This window comes from Mesoplodon bidens (assembly GCF_964165515.1).
Source record: "Mesoplodon bidens genome assembly, chromosome: 11".
Taxonomy (NCBI): Eukaryota; Metazoa; Chordata; class Mammalia; order Artiodactyla; family Ziphiidae; genus Mesoplodon; species Mesoplodon bidens.
The window spans coordinates 20,119,566-20,141,665 of record NC_138167.1 but is presented as its reverse complement, the minus strand read 5'-3'; the positions used below and the strand labels follow the sequence as shown (position 1 = coordinate 20,141,665).

Below are 22,100 nucleotides of genomic sequence, written 5' to 3'. Positions count from 1 at the left end.
AAAGAAATTTAAATGATAAGAAAAATATTATATATTTACCCTTATGTATTTTCACTGCTTTTTGGTTCTTTTTGTTTGTTTGTTTTGTTTATTTTTTGATCTATAAATTATATTTCCATCCATTTTAATTATGCTAGTACCTGAAAAGAACTTCCTTTAACGTTTTTTGTAGTATGAATCTGCTTATAACCATTTCTTCTTTCACTTTTTTGAGAGAGTTTTATTGAGATATCATTGACATAATTGCATATATTTAAGATGTACAACTTTTTTTTGTCTTTTGGGTTTTTTTATTGAGATATAATTGACAAATAACATTGTGTAACTTATACAATGATGATTTGATACTCATATGTATTGTGAAATGATTACCATAATAAAATTAGTTAACACATCCTTCACATAATTACCCTTTTTTTTTTTTTCTGGTGAGAACATTTAAGATTCACCGTCTACTGTCTTAGCAATTTTCAAGTATATAATACCGTATTTTTAACTATAGTCACCATGCTGTTCATAAGATTCCCAGAACTTATTCATCTTATAACTGGAAGTTTTTATCCTTTGACCAATATTCCCCCATTTCCCCTACCTTCTATCCCCTGGCAAACACTGTTCTAATTTCTGTTTATATGAATTCAGCTTTTAAAAATTCCACATAAGTGAGACCATACAGTATTTGTCTTTCTCTGTCTGATTTATTTCACTTAGCATAATGTGCTCAACATCCATCCATGTTGTCACAAATGGCAAGTCGTCCTTCATTTTATGGCTGAATAATACTCTATTACATATATATATATGTGTGTGTGTGTGTGTGTGTGTGTGTGTGTGTGTGTGTGTGTGTGTATATATATATATATATACATATATATATATATATATATATATATATATATATACAACTGACTCTTGAACAACACAGATTTGAACTGCATGGGTTCACTTATAGGTGGATTTTTTTTCAATTAATACTCCAGTACTACATGATCTGTGTTTGGCTGAATCTGTGGATGTGGAATCATGGATATGGAGGGCCGACTATAAAGTTATATGCTGATTTTCCACTGTGTGGGTGGTCAGCACCCCTAACCCCTGCACTGTTCAATAATCAACTGTATTTATAAAATAAATACCACATTCACTTTATCCATTCATCTGTCAATGGACACTTTGTTTCTGTATCTTGGCTATTGTGAATAATGCTGCAATGAACATGATGGTGCAGATAACTCAACAAATGGTAATTTTATTTCCTTCAAATACCTGGAAGTGGGATTGCTGGATCATATGGTAGTTTTATTTTTAATTTTTTGAAGAGCCTCCACACTGTTTTCCATAGCACTGCATCAATTTACATTCCCAACAGTGCACAGGGTTACCTTTTCTCTACATCTTCACCAATACTTACTGTTGTCTCTTTGATAACAGCTATTCTTACAGGTGTGAGGTGATATCTCATTGTGGTTTTGATTTGCATTTCCCTGTGATTAGTGATGTTAAGCCCCTTTTAATGTACCTGTTGGCCATTCACATATCTTCTTTGGAAAAATGTCTATTCAGGTCCTTTCCCATTTTTTAATTGCATTATTTGATTTTTTGCTATTGAGTTGTGTGAGTTCCTTATATATTTTAGATATTAACCCCTTATCAAATATATGATTTGCACATATTTTTTTCCCATTTTGTAGGTTGCCTTTTCATTTTGTTGATTGTTTCCTTTGCTGTGCAGGAGCTTTTTAAATTAAGGTAATCCCATTTTTTCTATATTTGCTTTTCTCACCTGTGTTTTTGGTGTGTTAGCTAAGAAATTATTGTCAAGACCAATGTCAAGAAGGTTTTCCCCTATATTTTCTTATAGGAATTTTATGATTTTGAGTCTTACCTTTAAGTCTTTAACCCACTTTGAGTTGATTTTTGTGTATGGTGTGTGATAGAGGTCCAATTTCATTTTTTGCATGTGGATATCCACTTTTCCAGCATTTATTAAAGAGACTATCCTTTCCCCATCGTGTGCTCTTGGCACTCCAGTTGAAGAGCAGTAGACCATAAATGTGTTGGTTTGTTTCTGGGTTCTCTATTCTGTTCCATTGGTCTATATGTCTTTTTTTATGCTGGTACCACACTGTTTTAGTTACTTTAGCTTTACAATATAATTTGAAGTCAGGAAATGTCATACTTCCAGCTTTGTTCTTGCTTAAGAATGCTTTGGCTATTTGGGGTCTTTTGTAGTTTCACATAAATTTTAGGATTTTTTTTTTTACAGCTTCTGTTTAAAAATGCCATTAGGATTTTGATAGGGATTGCATTGAATCTCTAAATCACTTTGACTGGTATGAACATTTTGACAACATTACTTCTTCCAATCCATGAACATGGAATGACTTTCCATTTATTTGTGTCTTTTTAAATTTCCTTCATCAGTGTTTTGTAGTTTTCAGTGTATAAATCTTTCATTTTTTGGTTAAGTTATTGCCTAAGTATTTTGTTCTTTTGTTGCTAATGTAAATGGGATCGTTTTCTTAATTTCCCTTTTGGTTCATTCATTGTTAGTATACAGAAATGCCACTGATTTTTGTATGTTGATTTTTGCATCCTACAATTTACTGAATTTGTTTTGTGGTGTTCTTAGGGTTTTTTTTACTTATATGAGCACATCATATGCAAACAGAGATAATTCACTTTTTCTCTTCTGATTTGACACCTTCTATTTCTTTTTCTTTCCTGATTGCTCTGGGTAGGATTTCCAGTACTAAGATGAATAGCGGTGGTGAGAATAGGCATCCTTGCCTTGTTGTGGATCTTAGAGGAAGTTTTTCCTCATTGATTGTGTTAGCTGTGGGCTTTTCATATATGTCCTTTATTGTGCTGAGGTATGTTCCTTCTTTACCTATTTTTTGAGAGTTTTTATAGTGAAAAGATGTTGAATTTTGTCAAATGCTTTTTCTGAATCTGATTAAAAAGTGTGATCATGTGGTCTTTGTCTTTCTTTTTGTTAATGGCAACTATAAACACAGGTGCCAATTTTCATAGATAATGTCAGGTAGATGCATATTGGAAGAACTGAAATGCTAAAGATAAATTTAGTAAACTTTAGAGTAGCAAAAATCTAAAGGCAGATAAGTAAAGTAGCATGGAGCTATCAAGTAGACTCCAACAACTAGAGAAATTAGAGCTTAAATAACGAAAAACTGTCATTTTTTGAAAAAAGTGATATAGCCATTTGTCTTTTCAATCTCTATAAATCAAGACCATGCAAAGGCTACTGACAGAATGATTGGTACATCACTCTACACTCTAAGCCAGTCACAATTTAGAGGTTTCAAGTCATTTTCCTACTAAAGAAAAATGGGAAGGCTTACAGGGAAGAAAAAAAGATAACTACAGAAGGCTGTGTGATAGCAGATTAACAGCCCTGGCTCAGTGAATTTCCATGTATTATGTGAAGTATTTTCCTGTAACTTTTGGCCTTATATCAAAAGGAAGGCAAATGAAGTGGCTAGCCCTGATATGAACAATGGTATTTTTTTCTTTCAGACAAGCTAATTTATTCTACCTATGTGCATAAAATAAAAATTTAATGTCAATGAATAAACATTTCACTTGAATAATGAAATGTTTTTGAAAAGCAACTGTACATATCCAATTACATATATGATAACAAAGAGATAACTGAGCTATTCTAGGGTCTTATCTGGTTAAAAGAAAAACTCAAACTACTGCTCATCTTCCCAGGCAGAATAAGCAATTCTCAAAAACTAAAAGGAATTCAGTCAAAAAATAAAAACATCCCACAGAGAATTCAGTAACACTAGAATGAGGATGACATAGAGAAATTCTACGGCTATCAAATAAGAGTAAAAATGTTATATCTACAATTTAGTAAGAACCCTAATGGTAATGTAAAAGAAAGGAACAGGTATATACATTGCTCAAAAGTGAACCTCTCTACAAAACAGGCAACCTCATACAATGTAGTATGGGTATAAAGTGAGACCACTGAAGGCAGGTTGGTAGTGTAGATCAAGGTTTCATAGATTGGGACTTACCTGGTGGCACAGTGGTTAAGACTCCACACTCCCAATGCAGGGGGCCCCAGTTCAATCCCTGGCCAGGGAACTAGATCCCACATGCATGCTGCAACTAAGAGTTCTCATGCCACAACTAAGGAGCCATGTGCTACAACTAAGGAGCCAGTGAGCTGCAACTAAGGAGCCCATGAACCACAACTAAGGAGCCTGCTTGCCACAACTAAGATCCAGCACAACCAAACAAATAAATACATAAAGATTTCATAGATTTTACATCTTATATTCTCACAAGTCCTCTTCTAGGAGAGGAAACTCAGGGTGATAGATTGACATTTGGAGCCACTTTTCTCCTCAAAACAGTTGTTAATTTGAAAGCAGCAGCTAAGAGGCTGAGAAGTTATTCAGAGATTTTGGCAGTCTCACAGGACCGGGTGAATAAAAATTGGCTTGATTCAGGGCCTGTCAAGAAGGAGGGTCACTGACAAACACCACAGGCTTTCAGTTGTAACCTCAAAGGTACACACAGTATTAAGGCTATCTTCAAAATAAACCAGCCTAATTGGGGCCAAAGCTTGGTGGCAAATTATTTCACACCCTGATTGGAATGAAGTGGTTTACCCCCAATGTAGATGGCTGCCAGTAGTTAAAGTAAATCCTCTCTGGATCAAGAAAACATTATACATAACTTTAAATTACCTCTGCAATGTTTAATCTATCATACTAGGCAATAAGTCAAAAATAACAAGGCATACAAACAATAAAAGTTGACCCAAAACTAAGATTAAAAATGGACAATAAAAACAGGCCTAGGTGATCCAGATATTATGGTTTTCTGACAGGGATTTTTAAATAACCTTGACTAAAATAGTCAAGGAATTAAATGACAAGAAAAATTTTTAGCATAGAACTGGAAACTAAAAATAAAAGAATCAGTAGGAAATTCTAGGAAAAAAAACCCAGTAACAGAAATTAGTATTTCAAAAGTAGATGAGTTTAACAATATATGTCATGCAACAGAAGAGAGAATTATTGAACCAGAACATTCTCAGAAAAAAAATCCAGGCTGAATTATAGAGAGCAAAGAGAATAGAAAAAAACAAGCATAAGGAAAAATTAGGGCAAGATTTTTAAAAATCTAAATGCTTGTAATTGAAGTCACTAAGGAGAGGAGAGAAGGACTGAGGTAGAAGAGTATTGGTGGAAATACTGGCAGAGAATTTTCCCAAAAATGAAAGACATCAAGCCACAGGTACAAGCAACACTACCAACTCCCAGCAAGAGAAAACATAGGGGGAAAAAAACCCCCTAGGTATGAAGTAGAAAAACTTCTAAAACAGGAGAAGTAAGGAAAATCTTAGTCAGCCAGAGAAAAAGGACACTTACCTTCAAAGGAACAACAAAAAGATTGGTAGCTGGTTTATCAACATAAAAATAGAAAACAGAAAACTCTGGAATAAATCTATGGTGAGGGCATTGGGACCAAAACTGCAGGCAATATTTTTAGCACTGTGATTCTACAATTCATAAGAAGAGTATGTTATTTTTCTCTTGCTGTCATAGCAAGTTATTACCAACATAGTAACTTAATATGGATAATACCCACTTATTACCACACAGTTCTTTCAAAAATTTCTGTATATATTTAAATACTATACTATAAATCCATCATAAAAATGTAAAACAACCCTATAGAAATGGACTAAATTATATGAAAGACAATTTTCAAAAGAAAACTCGGTAGCCAATAAGTAGCTTACTCAACTGCACAATAAACAGGGAAAATCAAACTAAAATAACAATGAGATATTTTGTACCCAAGATATTAAGTATTAAGAAGTCTGAAAATTTCAAGTGTTGTGGAACAAGAAGAAGGAATAGTGCATGCATAGGCAATGGGTGAAGCATGCAAAGACATGAATTACCACAAGTCTTGTGAGAAATTCTTGTGGTTGCAATTTAAGCAAAGATAGGAAGTAGGAAAAAAAAATTAAAGAGGCTGATAGATTATGTAGAAACTTGTTTCCATTCTGTGACATTGGTGTTTTCTCTAGAAATAAATGGTCAGACTTTGAAGGACTTATCCTTGTACAAAGATTGCTCTGGAAGCAAAATGTTGAATGGTTAGGAGGGAGCAAGACCGGAGAAACCAGTTAAGACAATGTTACACTGTGACACAGAAGTGAAGAGAGCCTAATGAAGACAGCAGCAATAGGGATGGAGAGAAGGCAATATATACAGAAGATAGTAAAGAGTAATATTATACAAATACATGGAGGCTAAACAATACACTACTTAATAACGAAGTGATCACTGAAGAAATCAAAGAGGAAATTAAAAAATACCTAGAAACAAATGACAATGGAGACAAGATGACCCAAAACCTATGGGATGCATCAAAAACAGTTCTAAGAGGGAAGTTTATAGCAATACAATCCTAACTTAAGAAGCAAGAAACATCTCGAATAAACAACCTAATCTTGCACCTAAAGCAATTAGAGAAAGAAAAACAAACAAACAAAAGAACCCCAAAGTAAGCAGAAGGAAAGAAATCATAAAAATCAGATCAGAAATAAATGAAAAAGAAATGAAGGAAACGATAACAAAGATCAATAAAACTAAAAGCTTTTTCTTTGAGAAGATAAACAAAATTGTTAAACCATTAGCCAGACTCATCAAGAAAAAAAGGGACAAGACTCAAATCAATACAATTAGAAATGAAAAAGGAGAAGTAACAACTGACACTGAAGAAACACAAAGGATCATGAGAGATTACTACAAGCAACTCTATGCCAATAAAATGGACAACCTGGAAGAAATGGACAAATTCTTAGAAGTGCACAACCTGCCAAGACTAAATCAGTAAGAAATAGAAAATATGAACAGACCAATCACAAGCACTGAAATTGAAACTGTGATAAAAAAATCTTCCAACAAACAAAAGCCCAGGATCAGATGGCTTCACAGGCGAATTCTATCAAACATTTAGAGAAGAGCTAACACCTATCCTTCTCAAACTCTTCCAAAATACAGCAGAGGGAGGAACACTCCCAAACCCATTCTACGAGGCAAACATCACCCTGATACCAAAACCAGGCAAGGATGTCACAAAGAAAGAAAACTACAGGCCAATATCACCGATGAACATAGATGCAAAAATCCTCAACAAAATACTAGCAAACAGAATCCAACAGCACAATAAAAGGATCATACACCATGATCAAGTGGGGTTTATTCCAGGAATGCAAGGATTCTTCAATATATGCAAGTCAATCAATGCGATACACCATATTAAAAAATTGAAGGAGAAAAATCACATGATCATCTCAATAGATGCAGAGAAAGCTTTTGACAAAATTCAACACCCATTTATGATAAAGACCATGCAGAAAGTAGGCAAAGAGGGAAGTTTCCTCAACATAATAAAGGCCATATATGAAAAACTCACAGCCAACATTGTCCTCAATGGTGAAAAACTGAAACCATTTCCACTAAGATCAGGAACAAGACAAGGTTGCCCACTCTCACCACTCTTATTCAACACAGTTTTGGAAGTTTTAGCCACAGCAATCAGAGAAGAAAAGAAAATAAAAGGAATTCAAATTGGAAAAGAAGAAGTAAAGCTGTCACTGTTTGCAGATGACATGATACTATACATAGAGAATCCTAAAGATGCTACCAGAAAACTACTAGAGCTAATCAATGAATTTGGTAAAGTAGCAGGATACAAAATTAATGCACAGAAATCTCTGGCATTCCTATACACTAATGATGAAAAATCCGAAAGTGAAATCAAGAAAACTCTCCCATTTACCTTTGCAACAAAAAGAATAAAATATCTAGGAATAAACCTACCTAAGGAGAGAAAAGACCTGTGTGCAGAAAATTATAAGACACTGATGAAAAAAATTAAAGATGATACAAATAGATGGAGAGATATACCATATTCTTGGATTGGAAGAATCAACATTGTGAAAATGACTCTACTACCCAAAGCAATCTACAGATTCAATGCAATCCCTATCAAACTACTACTGGCATTTTTCACAGAACTAGAACAAAAAATTTCACAATTTGTATGGAAACACAAAAGACCCCGAATAGCAAAAGCAATCTTGAGAATGAAAAAAGGAGCTGGAGGAATCAGGCTCCCTGACTTCAGACTATAGTACAAAGCTACAGTAATCAAGAGAGTATGGTGCTGGCACAAAAACAGAAAGATAGATCAATGGAACAGGATAGAAAGCCCAGAGATAAACCCACACACATAGGGTCACCTTATATTTGATAAAGGAGGTAGGAATGTACAGTGGAGAAAGGAGAGCCTCTTCAATAAGTAGTGCTGGGAAAACTGGACAGGTACATGTAAAAGTATGAGATTAGATCACTCCCTAACACAATACACAAAAATAAGCTCAAAGTGGATTAAAGACCTAAATGTAAGGCCAGACGCTATCAAACTCTTAGAGGAAAACATAGGCAGAACACTCTATGACATAAATCACAGCAAGATCCTTTTTGACCCAGCTCCTAGAGAAATGGAAATAAAAACAAAAATAAACAAATGGGGCCTAATGAAACTTAAAAGCTTTTGCACAGCAAAGGAAACCATAAACAAGACCAAAAGACAACCCTCAGAATGGGAGAAAATATTTGCAAATGAAGCAACTGACAAAGGATTAATCTCCAAAATTTATAAGCAGCTCATGCAGCTCAATAACAAAAAACAAACAACCCAATCCAAAAATGGTCAGAAGACCTAAATAGACATTTCTCCAAAGAAGATATACAGACTGCCAACAAACATGTGAAAGAATGCTCAACATCATTAATCATTAGAGAAATGCAAATCAAAACTACAATGTGATATCATCTCACACTGGTCAGAATGGCCATCATCAAAAAATCTAGAAACAATAAATGCTGGAGAGGGTGTTGGGAAAAAGGAACACTCTTGCACTGCTGGTGGGAATGTGAATTGGTACAGGCACTATGGACAACAGTATGGAGGTTCCTTAAAAAACTACAAATAGAACTACCATATGACCCAACAATCCCACTACTGGGCTTATACCCTGAGAAAACCATAATTCAAAAAGAGTCATGTACCAAAATGTTCATTCCAGCTCTATTTACAATAGCCCAGAGATGGAAACAACCTAAGTGTCCATATCAGATGAATGGATAAAGAAGGTGTGGCACATATATACAATGGAATATTACTCAGCCATGAAAGGAAACGAAATTGAGCTATTTGTAATGAGGTGGATGGACCTAGAGTCTGTCATACAGAGTGAAGTAAGTCAGAAAGAGAAAGACAAATACCATATGCATATATAAATACATATATATGGAATTTAAGAAAAAAATGTCATGAAGAACCTAGGGGTAAGACAGGAATAAAGACACAGACCTACTAGAGAATGGACCTGAGGATATGGGGGTGGGGTGGGAAGGGTAAGCTGTGACAAAATGAGAGAGTGGCATGGACATATATACACTACCAAATGTAAAATAGATAGCTAGTGGGAAGCAGCTGCATAGCACAGGGAGATCCCCTCGGTGCTTTGTGACCACCTAGAGAGGTGGGATAGGGAGGGTGGGAGGGAGGGAGACGCAAGTGGGAAGAGATATGGGAACATATGTATATGTATAACTGATTCACTTTGTTATAAAGCAGAAACTAACACACCATTGTAAAGCAATTATACTCCAATAAAGATGTAAAAAAAAGAGTAATATTAATAGAACATCATCACAGATAAGGCAAGAAGGATAAGAGAGCAGGAAAGTAATAGAAGTTTGAGGCGTGGCCATCAGGATAAATGATGATGAAATTTCCTGAATAGGTTTCCTACTTTTCTAAAATGATGAATTCATTTTGGGGCATGTTGATTTAGAGGTATCTTTGGGGTCTTTCTTTCTATGGGGTCATTTGTTTCTATGGGTCTGAAGCTCAGCAGGAAAAGGATTTAGATTTAGCAGTCATCAGTGTATTAATGGTTACTGAAAGCCCTGTTTGTGGGTGATATCATGTATATAGAGTGTGATGGGAATAAAAGAGGGTTAAGGGCAGAACCCCAGGGATTCACATCTGAGAAATGGATGAAGGAAGAGAAATCTGAAAAAGAGACTATAAAGGAGCAACCAGACTGGTAGAAGAAAAACAGTGGACTTGGGGAAACAAGGAGAGAAGGACCTATCTGGCAGAGGCAGATATCACAGAGACATTAAGACAAAGACTGAATGGTGGGAAAGTAAATTGAACCACTATGGAAAACAGTATGGAAGTCCCTCAAAAAATTAAAAACAGAGCTATCATATAATCCAGCAATTCCACTTTTGTGTATTTATCTGAAGAAAGCAAAACCTCTAATTCAAAAAGATATATGTACTGCCATATTCATTGCAGCATTATTTACAATAGCCAAGATATGGAAATGACCTAAGTGTCCATCAATGGATGATTGGTAAATAAAATGTGGTATAAATATAAAATGCAATATTATTCAGCCATAAAAAAAGAATTAAATCTTGCCATTTGCAACAACATGGATGGACCTCGAAGGCATTGTGCTAAGTAAAATAAGTCAGAGAAAGACAAATACCGTATGATCTCACTTATCAATGAAATTTTTTAAAAAATGAACTCATCAATACAGAGAACAGATTGGTTGCCAGAAGCAAGAGGTGGGGGGTGGGCAAAATGGGAGAAGGGGGTCAAAAAGTACAGATTTCCAATTATAAAATAAATAAGTCATTGGGATGTAATGTACAGATAAAATAAATAAGTCATTGGGATGTACTGTACAGAATGGAGACCACAGTTAATAATACTGTATTATATTGAAATTTGCTAGGAGAGTAGATCTTAACAGTTTTCCTCACAAGAAAAAATAATTGTAACTATATATGGTGATCAATGTTGTTAATTAGAGTTATTGTGGTGATGATTTTGCCTTATATACAAATACTGAATCATTATGTTGTACACCCCAAACTAAATATAATGTTATATGTCAATTATACCTCTATTTAAAAAAAGACAAAGACTGAACAGTTACCACTCAATTTACTAATTGATGACCAGTTTAAGAGGGCCTTAATCATCTTGGTCTAAGGCAGAAATATATGGTTGTGGGTTGAGGGAGTGAATAAGAGATGAAGAACTCATGCCGTAGTCTTTCCAAAAGCTCGGTTGTTGTTGCAGATCTATTTACAATAGCCAGGAGATGGAAACAACCTATGTGTCCATCATCGGATGAATGGATAAAGAAGATGTGGCACATATATACAATGGAATATTACTCAGCCATAAAAAGAAACGAAATTGAGCTATTTGTAATGAGGTGGATGGACCTAGAGTCTGTCATACAGTGTGAAGTAATTCAGAAAGAGAAAGACAAATACTGTATGCTAACACATATATATGGAATTTAAGAAAAAAAAATGTCATGAAGAACCTAGGAGTAAGACAGGAATAAAGACACAGACCTACTAGAGAATGGACTTGAGTATATGGGAAGGAGGAAGGGTAAGCTGTGACAAAGCAAGAGAGAGGCATGGACATATATACACTACCAAACGTAAAATAGATAGCTAGGGGGAAACAGCCACATAGCACAGGGAGATCAGCTCGGTGCTTTGTGACCACCTAGAGGGGTGGGATAGGGAGGGTGGGAGGGAGGGAGACACAAGAGGGAAGAGATATGGGAACATATGTATATGTATAACTGATTCACTTTGTTATAAAGCAGAAACTAGCACACCATTGTAAAGCAATTATACTCCAATAAAGATGTAAAAAAAAAAAAAAAAAAAAAGCTCGGTTGTGATGGCAGTAGGAAGTGGAAGCCAGAGGAGGATTGTGATTTTCTTTTTTAAGGTTATAGCAGTTGGAAGATATGTACATATTTGGGGGAAAGAGGCAGTCTAGAGGGAGAGGTTGGTGTGAAAAGAGAAAAATGAAAGGGACTGAAATACCAAAGCAGCAGCAGGAGGTGGTAAAAGCAGAGTTTCACTTTAGATGGGAGAAGGGTTCCTCTTGCACTGAAACGAGGTGGCTGGAACAAAGAGGTCAGTGTGGGCATGGGTGAACCTGCTTCTAAGTGGAAAGCAGGAAAACACACTTCTTTCTGATGGCTCTATTTTTTTAGTGAGATCATTTTCTGACAATAAAACTGGAGATGTGAGGCAGGGAATTGAATGTTGTTGAGGGAATGACAGAAGGTGCTGGCTCAGCTCATGAAGAACACAGTTTGCTGCCAATCACTAAGGGCCCACATGTGGCTGGAGACCACTAATTCATTTGGTGAGCAGTCTATACTGTGTGTGTGTGTGCATGTGTGTGTGTGTGTGTGTGTGTGTGTGTGTCTTCTAGCAGTGCTCAACCACCAGGGTATATACAAAATTTAAACAATTTGAATGGTTGGATCAAACTTCTTTGAGATTTTACTAGTTGAAAAAGAAGAACAAGAACTAACATTTATTGAGAGAACTTGGACATGGCAGTTAATCTCTCTAAACCTCAGTTTCCTTTTCTATAAAGTGGGACTAAAAATAGTACCTGTCTCACTGCGTTGTTGTGAGAATTAAATGAGATAATACAGTTTTTTTCAAATTTTTGATGGTGATCTTCAATAAGAAACATGTAGCCTTTTGTGAGAATTACATAAGTAACTACCAGTCCACAATGCCTCTACCAAAACATTTGGAGACTTACATGTTTCCAAATTCAGAATTTGGAGGATTTTAAGAAAGTAATATGGTGACTAGAACACATATTACATAACACCCCAATAGGGCTTGGAGAAGTATCCGAAATCAAACAGTAAACTTTCCACAGCCAAATTTATGAATAGTCACACAAATCATGAATGAAGACAGTAACTAGCCTCTCCTCAGTTTCAGGTCAGGTTTTGCCACCAAAGGAATTCAGGTCAGATTTTGCTTCAAGTGTGTTTTTTTAAGAATCTTTTGGTTTTCCAGATATGTTTGCACTTCAGAATTATAGATATGAAATCATAGATATGTTGATAATATCTTAAAAGTGCCTGGCACATCATAAGTATTGGTTCCTATTATTGGTAGTGGTATATTTCATTTTCAAAATTATGTCCCTAACCCACCAAAGGGATTTCATGGCGTATTGGGTTGGCCAAAAGTTTCATTTGTTTTTTTTTTTCTGTAAGATGAGTATCACTTCGTTGTCTTTAACTTCATTCAAAACAATTTTGTTAGATTGTATGTGACAGCTGTCATATAAGCATACATTTTAAAAAAGACATCAAAATTGGTGAATTTTTGTGTAGCCATTTTAATATTGAAGATGGAAGAAAAGAAGCAACATTTTCAGCATATTATGCTTTATTATTTCAAGAGAAGTAAAAATGCAACCCACATGCAAAAAAAAAGATTTGTGCAGTGTATGGAGAAGTTGCTGTGACTGATCGAATGTGTCAAAAGTGGTTTGCAAAACTTTGTGGTGGAGAGATTTCTCGCTGGACATGCTCCATGGTCAGGTAGACCAGTTGAAGTTGATAGTGATCAAATCGAGACATTAACTGAGAACAATCAACGTTATACCACATGGGAGACAGCCAACATACTCAAGATATCCAAATCAAACATTGAAAATCATTTGCACCAGCTTAGTTATGTCAATCGCTTTGATGTTTGGGTTCCACATCAGTTAAGCAAAAAAAACCTTCTTGACCATATTTCCACATATGATTCTCTACTGAAACGTAATGAAAACGTTCCACTTTTTAAACAAATTGTGATGGGCAATGAAAAGTGGATACTGTACAATAATGTGGAATGGAAGAAGTCATGGGGCAAGTGAAATGCACCACCACCAAACACACCAAAGGCTGGTCTTCATCCAAAGAAGGTGATGATGTGTATATGGTAGGATTGGAATGGAGTCCTCTATTATGAGCTCCTTCCAGAAAACCAAACGATTAATTCCCACAAGTACTGCTCCCAGTTAGACCAACTGAAAGCAGCACTCGATGAAAAGCATCCGGAATTAGTCAACAGAAAACACATAACCTTCCATCAGGATAAGACAAGACCACATGTTTCTTTGATGACCAGGCAAAAACTGTTACAGCTTGGCTGGGAAGTTCTGATTCATCTACCATATTCACCAAACATTGCACCTTCGGATTTCCATTTATTTGGGTCTTTACAAAATTCTCTTACTGAAAATTTTCCATTTTCTGGAAGACTGTAAAAGGCACCTGGACAAGTTCTTTGCTCAAAAAGATAAAAAGTTTTGGGAAGATGGAATTATGAAGTTGCCTGAAAAATGGCAGAAGATAGTGGAACAAAAGGATGACTGCGTTGTTCAATAAAGTTCTTGGTGCAAATGAAAAATGTGTCTTTTATTTTTACTTAAAAACAGAAGGCACTTTTTGGCCAACCCAATACTTATAGGTTGTGACCCACACTCTGAAAAATGCTAATATATAAATATTTAACCTGGTCCTTGATACATATTAAGCTCTTGAAATGTTAGAAGGAGAAAAAATACCACCTTATATTTGTATGTTTTAAGTTTGCAGAATTCTTTTAAGCATATAGTTGCAATTCATGTTCACGGTAACCTTATCAGAAATAAATAAATAGTTTAACTTTCCTCTTGATCTACTTGAGAGTTTCATGTCTCAGTATTTCTTGTGAAGAACAGTAGGATATTTAAATAATAATAATAGTACCTCCCAATGGCATTTTTATCTTGATACCTAAAGGATTATTAAAGTTTATTTTATGTGAAAGATCATTTTGTTGCACAGATAACCAAACAGAACTAAGAAATCAAGCCATTTGCTTAAGGCACCAAATACACTATTTCTACATGGAATTTGTCCAACAGAATATACAGCTTAGGAACAACTTCCAAAGCATATTTATTATTCAGTCCTTAAAGTGAGCTAAAGACACGCTCATCTGAAGGCACCTTATAATCTTTGAGTTTTATTTTCTAGTGCTCTTGGAGACATTAAAATAGCTGAAGTGAATGTCAAAGGTTTATGCGTGAAGCTCATTAACTCTTCCCTTGACAAAGAACTGGAAATTGGAAATCATATTCTCCAACAAAATGTGGATGGACAAACAGTCTCTCTGTACCAATTCCTTCCCAATATCATAATGCAGGCCAATTCCACGGTAACAGTGAGTATAAGATATAAATACTATGAACTAGATTTGTTCAGGAAAAACTCATTTACCCAGTCAGACCACGGCTTAGCACCAGTGGTTTCTGCATCCCTTGATCTCTCTGTTAAATGTGATTTTTTTGTTGTTGTTTGTTAATTGTGCCACTTTGTCCATCTCTGGATATAAATTAATACCCATAATTAAATTTCCATAGCTTTCTTCAATTTGGCATGCAATACTTTGTGCTTTTATGATTTAACTATCAAAATAAAATACCTAAGTTCCTAAAACTAAGCAAACATAATCTTTAAAGAAAAAACAAAGAGAGGGTTTGCTTAGGCGACGCTGGAGAGTTCCCCCCTCTTTCTTGGGCTTTACTTTAAACCACATACAGTAGCTGTTCAGTTACACAGCTTGACATTACATATTATAGTCATTATATTTTAAAAACCTCACCTGTTTAGAAAGATGTGTTGCAATAACCCTCTGACATTTATAAAACTATGTTGAACTCCAATGGCAATTGTTATTAACAAACTATTTTCTTTCAGGTCTGGGCAGCAGCATCTGAAGCAAAGCACCAGCCACCATCAGATTTTCTTTGGAAGGAACAAAACAGATTTAGGACAAGCCCAAACTGTACAACAATCCTGTGCAAACCTAATGGTGAAGTCAGTGTCCTGTTCTTTTTTTGTTTGTTTGTTTGGCTGCGTCGGGTCTTTGTTGCTGCACGCGGGTTTTCTCTAGTTGCGGCGAGCGGGGCCTACTCTTCGTTGTGGTGCACAGGCTTCTCATTGCGGTGGCTTCTCTTGTTGCAGAGCACGGGCTCTAGGCGTGCGGGCTTCAGTAGTTGTGGCCCGCGGGCTCTAGAGCGCAGGCTCAGTAGTTGTGGCTTGCGGGCTTAGTTGCTCCGCGGCTTGTGGGATCTTCCCGGACCAGGGCTCGAACCCATGTCCCCTGCATTGGCAGGCAGATTCTTAACCACTGAGCCACCCGGGCAGCCCCGAGTCTACTGATTTTTAAACAGGGCTAGATATTTTTCACCAACCACATTGTTGTCCTATATGATTTGTAGCCTCTATATTACATGTCAGAAATTTAATAGGCATCTTCTATGATTCAATGCCTGGGACTTTCCCAATACACTGTTTTCTATTAGAGATTCAGATATGGAACAGACTGCTCCTGTGCCGTAGGAACTCAAAGGGCTATTTATATGTACATTATCTCCTTTGATTCTCAGATTATTTAAGCATTTTACAAAGGAAGAAAATGGGGCTTGGAAAGTTAAACGGCTGGCTCAAGGTCACATGATAGGCAAAATGGCAAAAGTAAAATAAAACCAGACAAAAGAGCCTACAAGGTTCATATGGTCAACATTCCAGAGGTGAAATTAAAACTTATCATTTTATCACATTATCACTGTCATTATCATCAGATGTTTTTAAGCCCCCTATAATACAGGAAGAAATAAAATATTGCCCTTAGCTAGGAAAGGCTTACAATCTAACTGAGAGAGATTGCACTCAAAAGATCATAAACATATTTGCCATGCAAATATCTATGTTTGAGCTGCAAAAAAGGAGAATCCCTAACTGATGAACTGAACCAAAAGTGGGGTTTTCCTGCTGTGATCCATGAAATTAAACCTTTTAAGAAAGATTTCATCTTTCTCTTTCTTTGCTGTAGGCCTAGCTTAGCTGAACTTGCCTTGTTTTCTTTTATGTCTATTTAGCTGGCAAACAAAGGGTTTTGCAATGGTTACAGCATCAACCCAAACCTCTAATTTTATAAACTAAAAACAGATCACAAGAACAAGTAGAATGATAGGGCACACTTCGGTGCCTAACTTTTCTCATGTTGAACAAAAACATAATTATTAGTCCCTACACATGATTTTTCTGAATAATTTTTGCACATATATGTGCACATATATGCCGCATATTCAGGAAACCAAAAAATAAAAACCTGCCCACCTAGGATTCTAGCCTGGAATGTGCTTTCTCCTCCATGTCTTTAGCTCTAATGCCCATTTCCCCATCTCAAATAAGATTAGGTAGGTAGATAGATAGATAGATAGATAGTCTTAACTATTAAAAATTTAACTTATTAATATTACAACTACTGTTTGTATAGTTCTTTATAGTTACAAAATTCAGTAGCTTAACTGAATCTCACCACACCCTCATATAACACCCTCACCACCACCCTCCCCATTTTACATATGAGGACACAGTCCAAAACAGTAGGTGACTAATCTGCCTGAGGTTATGCAGCTTGTAATTTTCACAACGGGAAACTAAGGCCAGGATGTCTTACTACAGCCATCATGTGTTTCACTAATCCTTACACAGTACGTAAATGACATTACAGTTTGATTTTGAAATTTTATTGCAATAAGCTATGTCATTAAAAAAAACCTATCTAACTCCAATAGTATTTCATGTTAATAAATCATTTTTGTTAGGCTGTTGCCTGGTACACTCCTATTCACTGGAAGCAAGCATGGGAGAAATTAGAGACTGACATTGAATGTGACAGATGCTCAGTAGTAAGTCCAACATCTCAAAGGCACATGTTTCATTGGCCAGCAGCTACAACTACGACTAAAGAAAAACAAGATCAATCTAAGAAAGATACCTCAAAATATCAGGTGGAACGAGTTCAAGCTTCTCTTACAAGGTAAAAGTTGCTTGTTTTCTTTTTTTTTTAATTGAGTCCTTCCCACAATTAATAAGGGCTGAGCTGGTGGGAGTGACTGGCTGACAAGTAGATATATGACGAATAGGTAAATCAGTATAGACCAAAAAACTCCTATTTTGAATAAGACCATAAAAACCATAATAGCTTTTATGTTTTAAAACATAAAAACACAGAGCAAGTAGGGTATACTCGTGGGATGATAAAGGCTGGCAATTTCCACTGGGTGATATTAAGACCCCTCTGGTCATTTCATTCCATAACAGCACTGCTGTTAGAGGTAAGGCCGTGGAATAGTGCAGAGATGAAGTTATCACCACACCTTTAGCAGTGCTTAGGTGGAGGAAGATTTGCATCATCTAGAATTTTCATCTTGGATCAAGAGCTGGCTGTGGCTGAAAGAACAGAATTTATGTTATTCATTTGCAGGCAAATGCTTCTGATGTGATAATGATGCTGCCCACAAAGTCTAGAAAAGCCATATTCTCTGGTCTTGGAACATGCTTTCACTCGAATTGAGCTTTCATTATTAATGCCACTGTATGAAGTGCCTTTGGGGTTCAATTTGGGCTTAATTTTTCTTTTACAGAGAAAAAGAAATCCCACCAATGCTTTTCCCCAATCGCAGCCCTTGGTGCCACAGTCCTAATGTCTCTGCACATCCCTACTGTCCACTGATTGATCCTCACAACACCTACATGACTGAACGCAGCTTAGACAGACAGCCCAGGTCTCAGTCAGCCAGGCCTGATCCAGCCAGGTAAGTCAAAGGGATACTTATTCCAGTGGAGAGTAAGTGGTGAGTGTGTATGTGTGTGTGTGTGTGTGTAGAACTGGTGAAAAGGTGGTTAAGTTGTAAAAGTCTCTAAGTATTAAAAAGTATTCATATCCTCAAGAACAGATGGCCTCTAAAGCAAGTACCATGAGCTGTCCACTTATTTGCTCTAGCACAGTATCTGAGTGCATCAACGAATCCAAAGAACAGCATGGCCAGCAAGAGTACATAGGCTTCTTGGAGTTTGGTCAAAAGTATATTTTGTTTTTCATTTGGCAGGATAAATTGGTCCGATAAGTTAAGCTGTGCTAAAAAATATCTATCTTTTCCAAACACACTCTAATATTATTCCCAAATTCTTATTCTTTTTCACCCAGAAATTTCTTATTTAAATCCTCTAAATAAAGCTTTTAGAGTTGGTGTTATTAGCCCAGGATCTGTTAATGGACTTCAGGAAGTCCATGAATCTGGCTAAACTTGGAGAAAAAAATGTATGTCTATATGATGTTTTCTGGCAAGAAAGTCCATGAGGTTCACCAGATGCTGCCAAATGATTAAGAAGAACTGATTAGATACAGTGCAGATTCTAAGCTGTGGAGAAAGACTTTCATAGAGCAGTTGTATCCTGGTGAGGTTATAATGATTTGCAAACCTATACTTAGCAGAGGGGTGCTTTTTTAAATGAAATCTTTGCAGAATCCCAGTATATGAAATGGATAAAAGGAGACCCATCCAAGATGAAGAGTGATTCCCACTACCCACTACACCCATCTTCTTCTTTCCTCCTTCCCTGTGACCTTTGAGACACCTCTCTGGAATCACAGGATTCTGTACACACAGTATAAGAACCACCATGTTAGTATGCTAACACATGTTGGGAAATAGCACCCTCCAAAATAATACCTTTTAGAAGTGGAATGATGGAAATTCTGTAAATTCCTGAATGTATTCCATTGCATACAATTAAGTATCCTATATCTTTGTGCCTGAGTTTCTTTATCTGTAAAGTAAGAGACTTGTGTCTGATATTTAAAGAGCTCTTTCAGCAATGTTTTATATACACATATACATTTAATATACATATATATATTTTATAGACACACATATTTAGTACTTTATGAGTTAGATTTGAGATTTCCAAGAAGTACATTCATGTTTTTTGCCAATTAATGATAGCCTTCACTGTTTTACTTATTTTGAATAACTTGTTTCCCAAAGAAATTTGACTTCAGATTTTCTTGTTGCACCTTTCTATAGTGGTGGCAACTCACCTTGATTATTCAGTAATTTTTCCTATTCAACATAAATTTCACTGTATTTGTATTTTTTAATAAATTTATTTATTTATTTTTGGCTGCGTTGGGTCTTCATTGCTGCGTGTGGGCTTTCTCTAGTTACGGCGAGCAGGGGCTACTCTTTGTTGTGGTGCATGAGTTTCTCATTGCGGTGGCTTCTCCTGTTGCAGAGCACAGGCTCTAGGCACACGGGCTTCAGTAGTTGTGGCTCACAGGCTCTAGAGCACAGGCTCAGTAGCTGTGGCACACGGGGTTAGTTGCTCCACAGCATGTGGGATCTTCCCGGACTAGGGCTTGAACCCATGTCCCCTGCATTGGCAGGCGGATTCTTAACCACTGCACCACCAGGGAAGTCCTGTATCTGTATATTATGTAATGATAATTTTAAAAGAGAGTTGTTTTGATACCTTCAGGGTCTCTGTTCATCATTACATACTTTTTAAATTTTCTATTCATTAAATTTTCAGTATTAACAGATATATATCAGAATTTTAAGGGTTTTTCTTTGATTTCAATTGAGAAAGATGGCCACAAAGAGACAGATGTTATGAATAACTTGTTGATCATTGATTGGGTAACAGCAGACACTGAATCAACAGTTCATTTCCTTGAAAAAATATGTAACATGATTCTTCAAGGGAAAGTTACCTTGTTTGTTAATTAGCCAGTCTCTTTTTAATTTGCCTACCATTGGGCTATTTGCTATCAGTAGCACACTCCTCAATAATTGACAAAGAAAAAAAGAGATAAAACAAAAATTCATCAATTTTACTCATAGTTTCTTCAATCCTGCTTCTTCCCCTCTACAGTGATAAACAGGCTAGTTTGCTGAGTTACAGAAGAAATATTCTCAGTTGCATGTGACTCTTCTACTGGGAATAGCTGCCTTGTTTTTAACTGTGCCTCTCAAATATATTATAGAAGAGCTTAGAGACTAACAATTAAGACAATTTTAAAGAAACATCTACACATCTTATGCTTACTTTATACCAAGCACATTTTGTTTTTTAAACATGTTAAAATACAGAAAGTATAGAGGATAACGTTAAAAGCACCCATGTACTTATCCTTCAAGATTAATGCATGCTAACATTTTGTCATATTGCTTCACATTACCAAAAATCCCATAAATTTGAAATTCCCTTTGATCTTCTTTTGAGTTCTGATATGAAATAGGAATAAGTCATTCTGGTCCTCATTATCACACTTTAATTACATATATATTAATTCATAAAACATGTATAGTATAATTGATGTATTTTTAATTTACATAAATGGCACTAAATACAGCGCATGACACATAATAGTTTAACACATGTTTGATGAAGGACAGACAGAATAGGAGACACTGAAGGTTTTTAAACAGGCATCATATAGAGTAATATCTGCATTTTAAAGAGAATATTGGAAGCAGTGTTGAAAATGAAATGGAGTGGAAAATATTCCAAAATCTAGGAGGGAAGAAGGAAGGAAGGAAAGAATAGAAAAGTAAGAAAAAGAAAAAGAAGAACAAAGCAGGTTAGAAAAAGAGATTGGGGACAAGGTGGTCTTGTAGACTTATAATTTGAGTCCCAAAAGGACAGGAGAGCAAGACTGGGGCAGAAGTAATATTTAAAGAAATAATGACAAAAATCTCAAAAATTGATGAAAGGCATCAAGCCACAGAAACAAGAAAAATAAATTCTAAGCAGCACAAATCCAAAGGAAACTACACCTACATATTATAATAAAACTTCAAAAAACCAAATAATGGAAGTCAGAAGACAATAGAATGAAATATTCAGTGTGCTAATATACTCAAAAGAACTATCCTAGAGTTCTATACCAAGCAAAAATCAACTTCAAAAAATGAGGTGAAATAAAGACACTCTCAGGCAAACAAAAGCTGAGAGAATTCATCAACAGCAAACCCACATTAAGGAAATACTTCAACTAGAAAGAAAATGATCTTAGAAGGATGCACAGAGATGTTGGAAGAAGTGAAAAAAAATGCAGTCAAAACATGGATCAACATAAATGAATATTCACTACACAAAACAATACTAATATTGCCTCATAGGGTTTAAAATATAGAGAGAACTTAAACACATGACAACTGTATTAGTTTCACAGGGCTACCGTAACAAAGTACCATAAACT

The 22,100-nt window shown here is 35.8% G+C and overlaps 1 protein-coding gene across 1 annotated transcript in view; it reads left to right on the top strand.

The window, feature by feature from the left end:
• Positions 1 to 22,100, top strand: part of LMNTD1 (lamin tail domain containing 1) — a 62,960-nt gene that overhangs the window by 24,590 nt on the left and 16,270 nt on the right. Inside the window, exons 4-7 of the mRNA XM_081250195.1 lie at positions 15,020 to 15,206; positions 15,743 to 15,862; positions 17,659 to 17,873; positions 18,481 to 18,651. Coding sequence (XP_081106321.1) covers positions 15,020 to 15,206; positions 15,743 to 15,862; positions 17,659 to 17,873; positions 18,481 to 18,651 — 693 coding nt within the window. The remainder of the gene's footprint in view (positions 1 to 15,019; positions 15,207 to 15,742; positions 15,863 to 17,658; positions 17,874 to 18,480; positions 18,652 to 22,100) is intronic.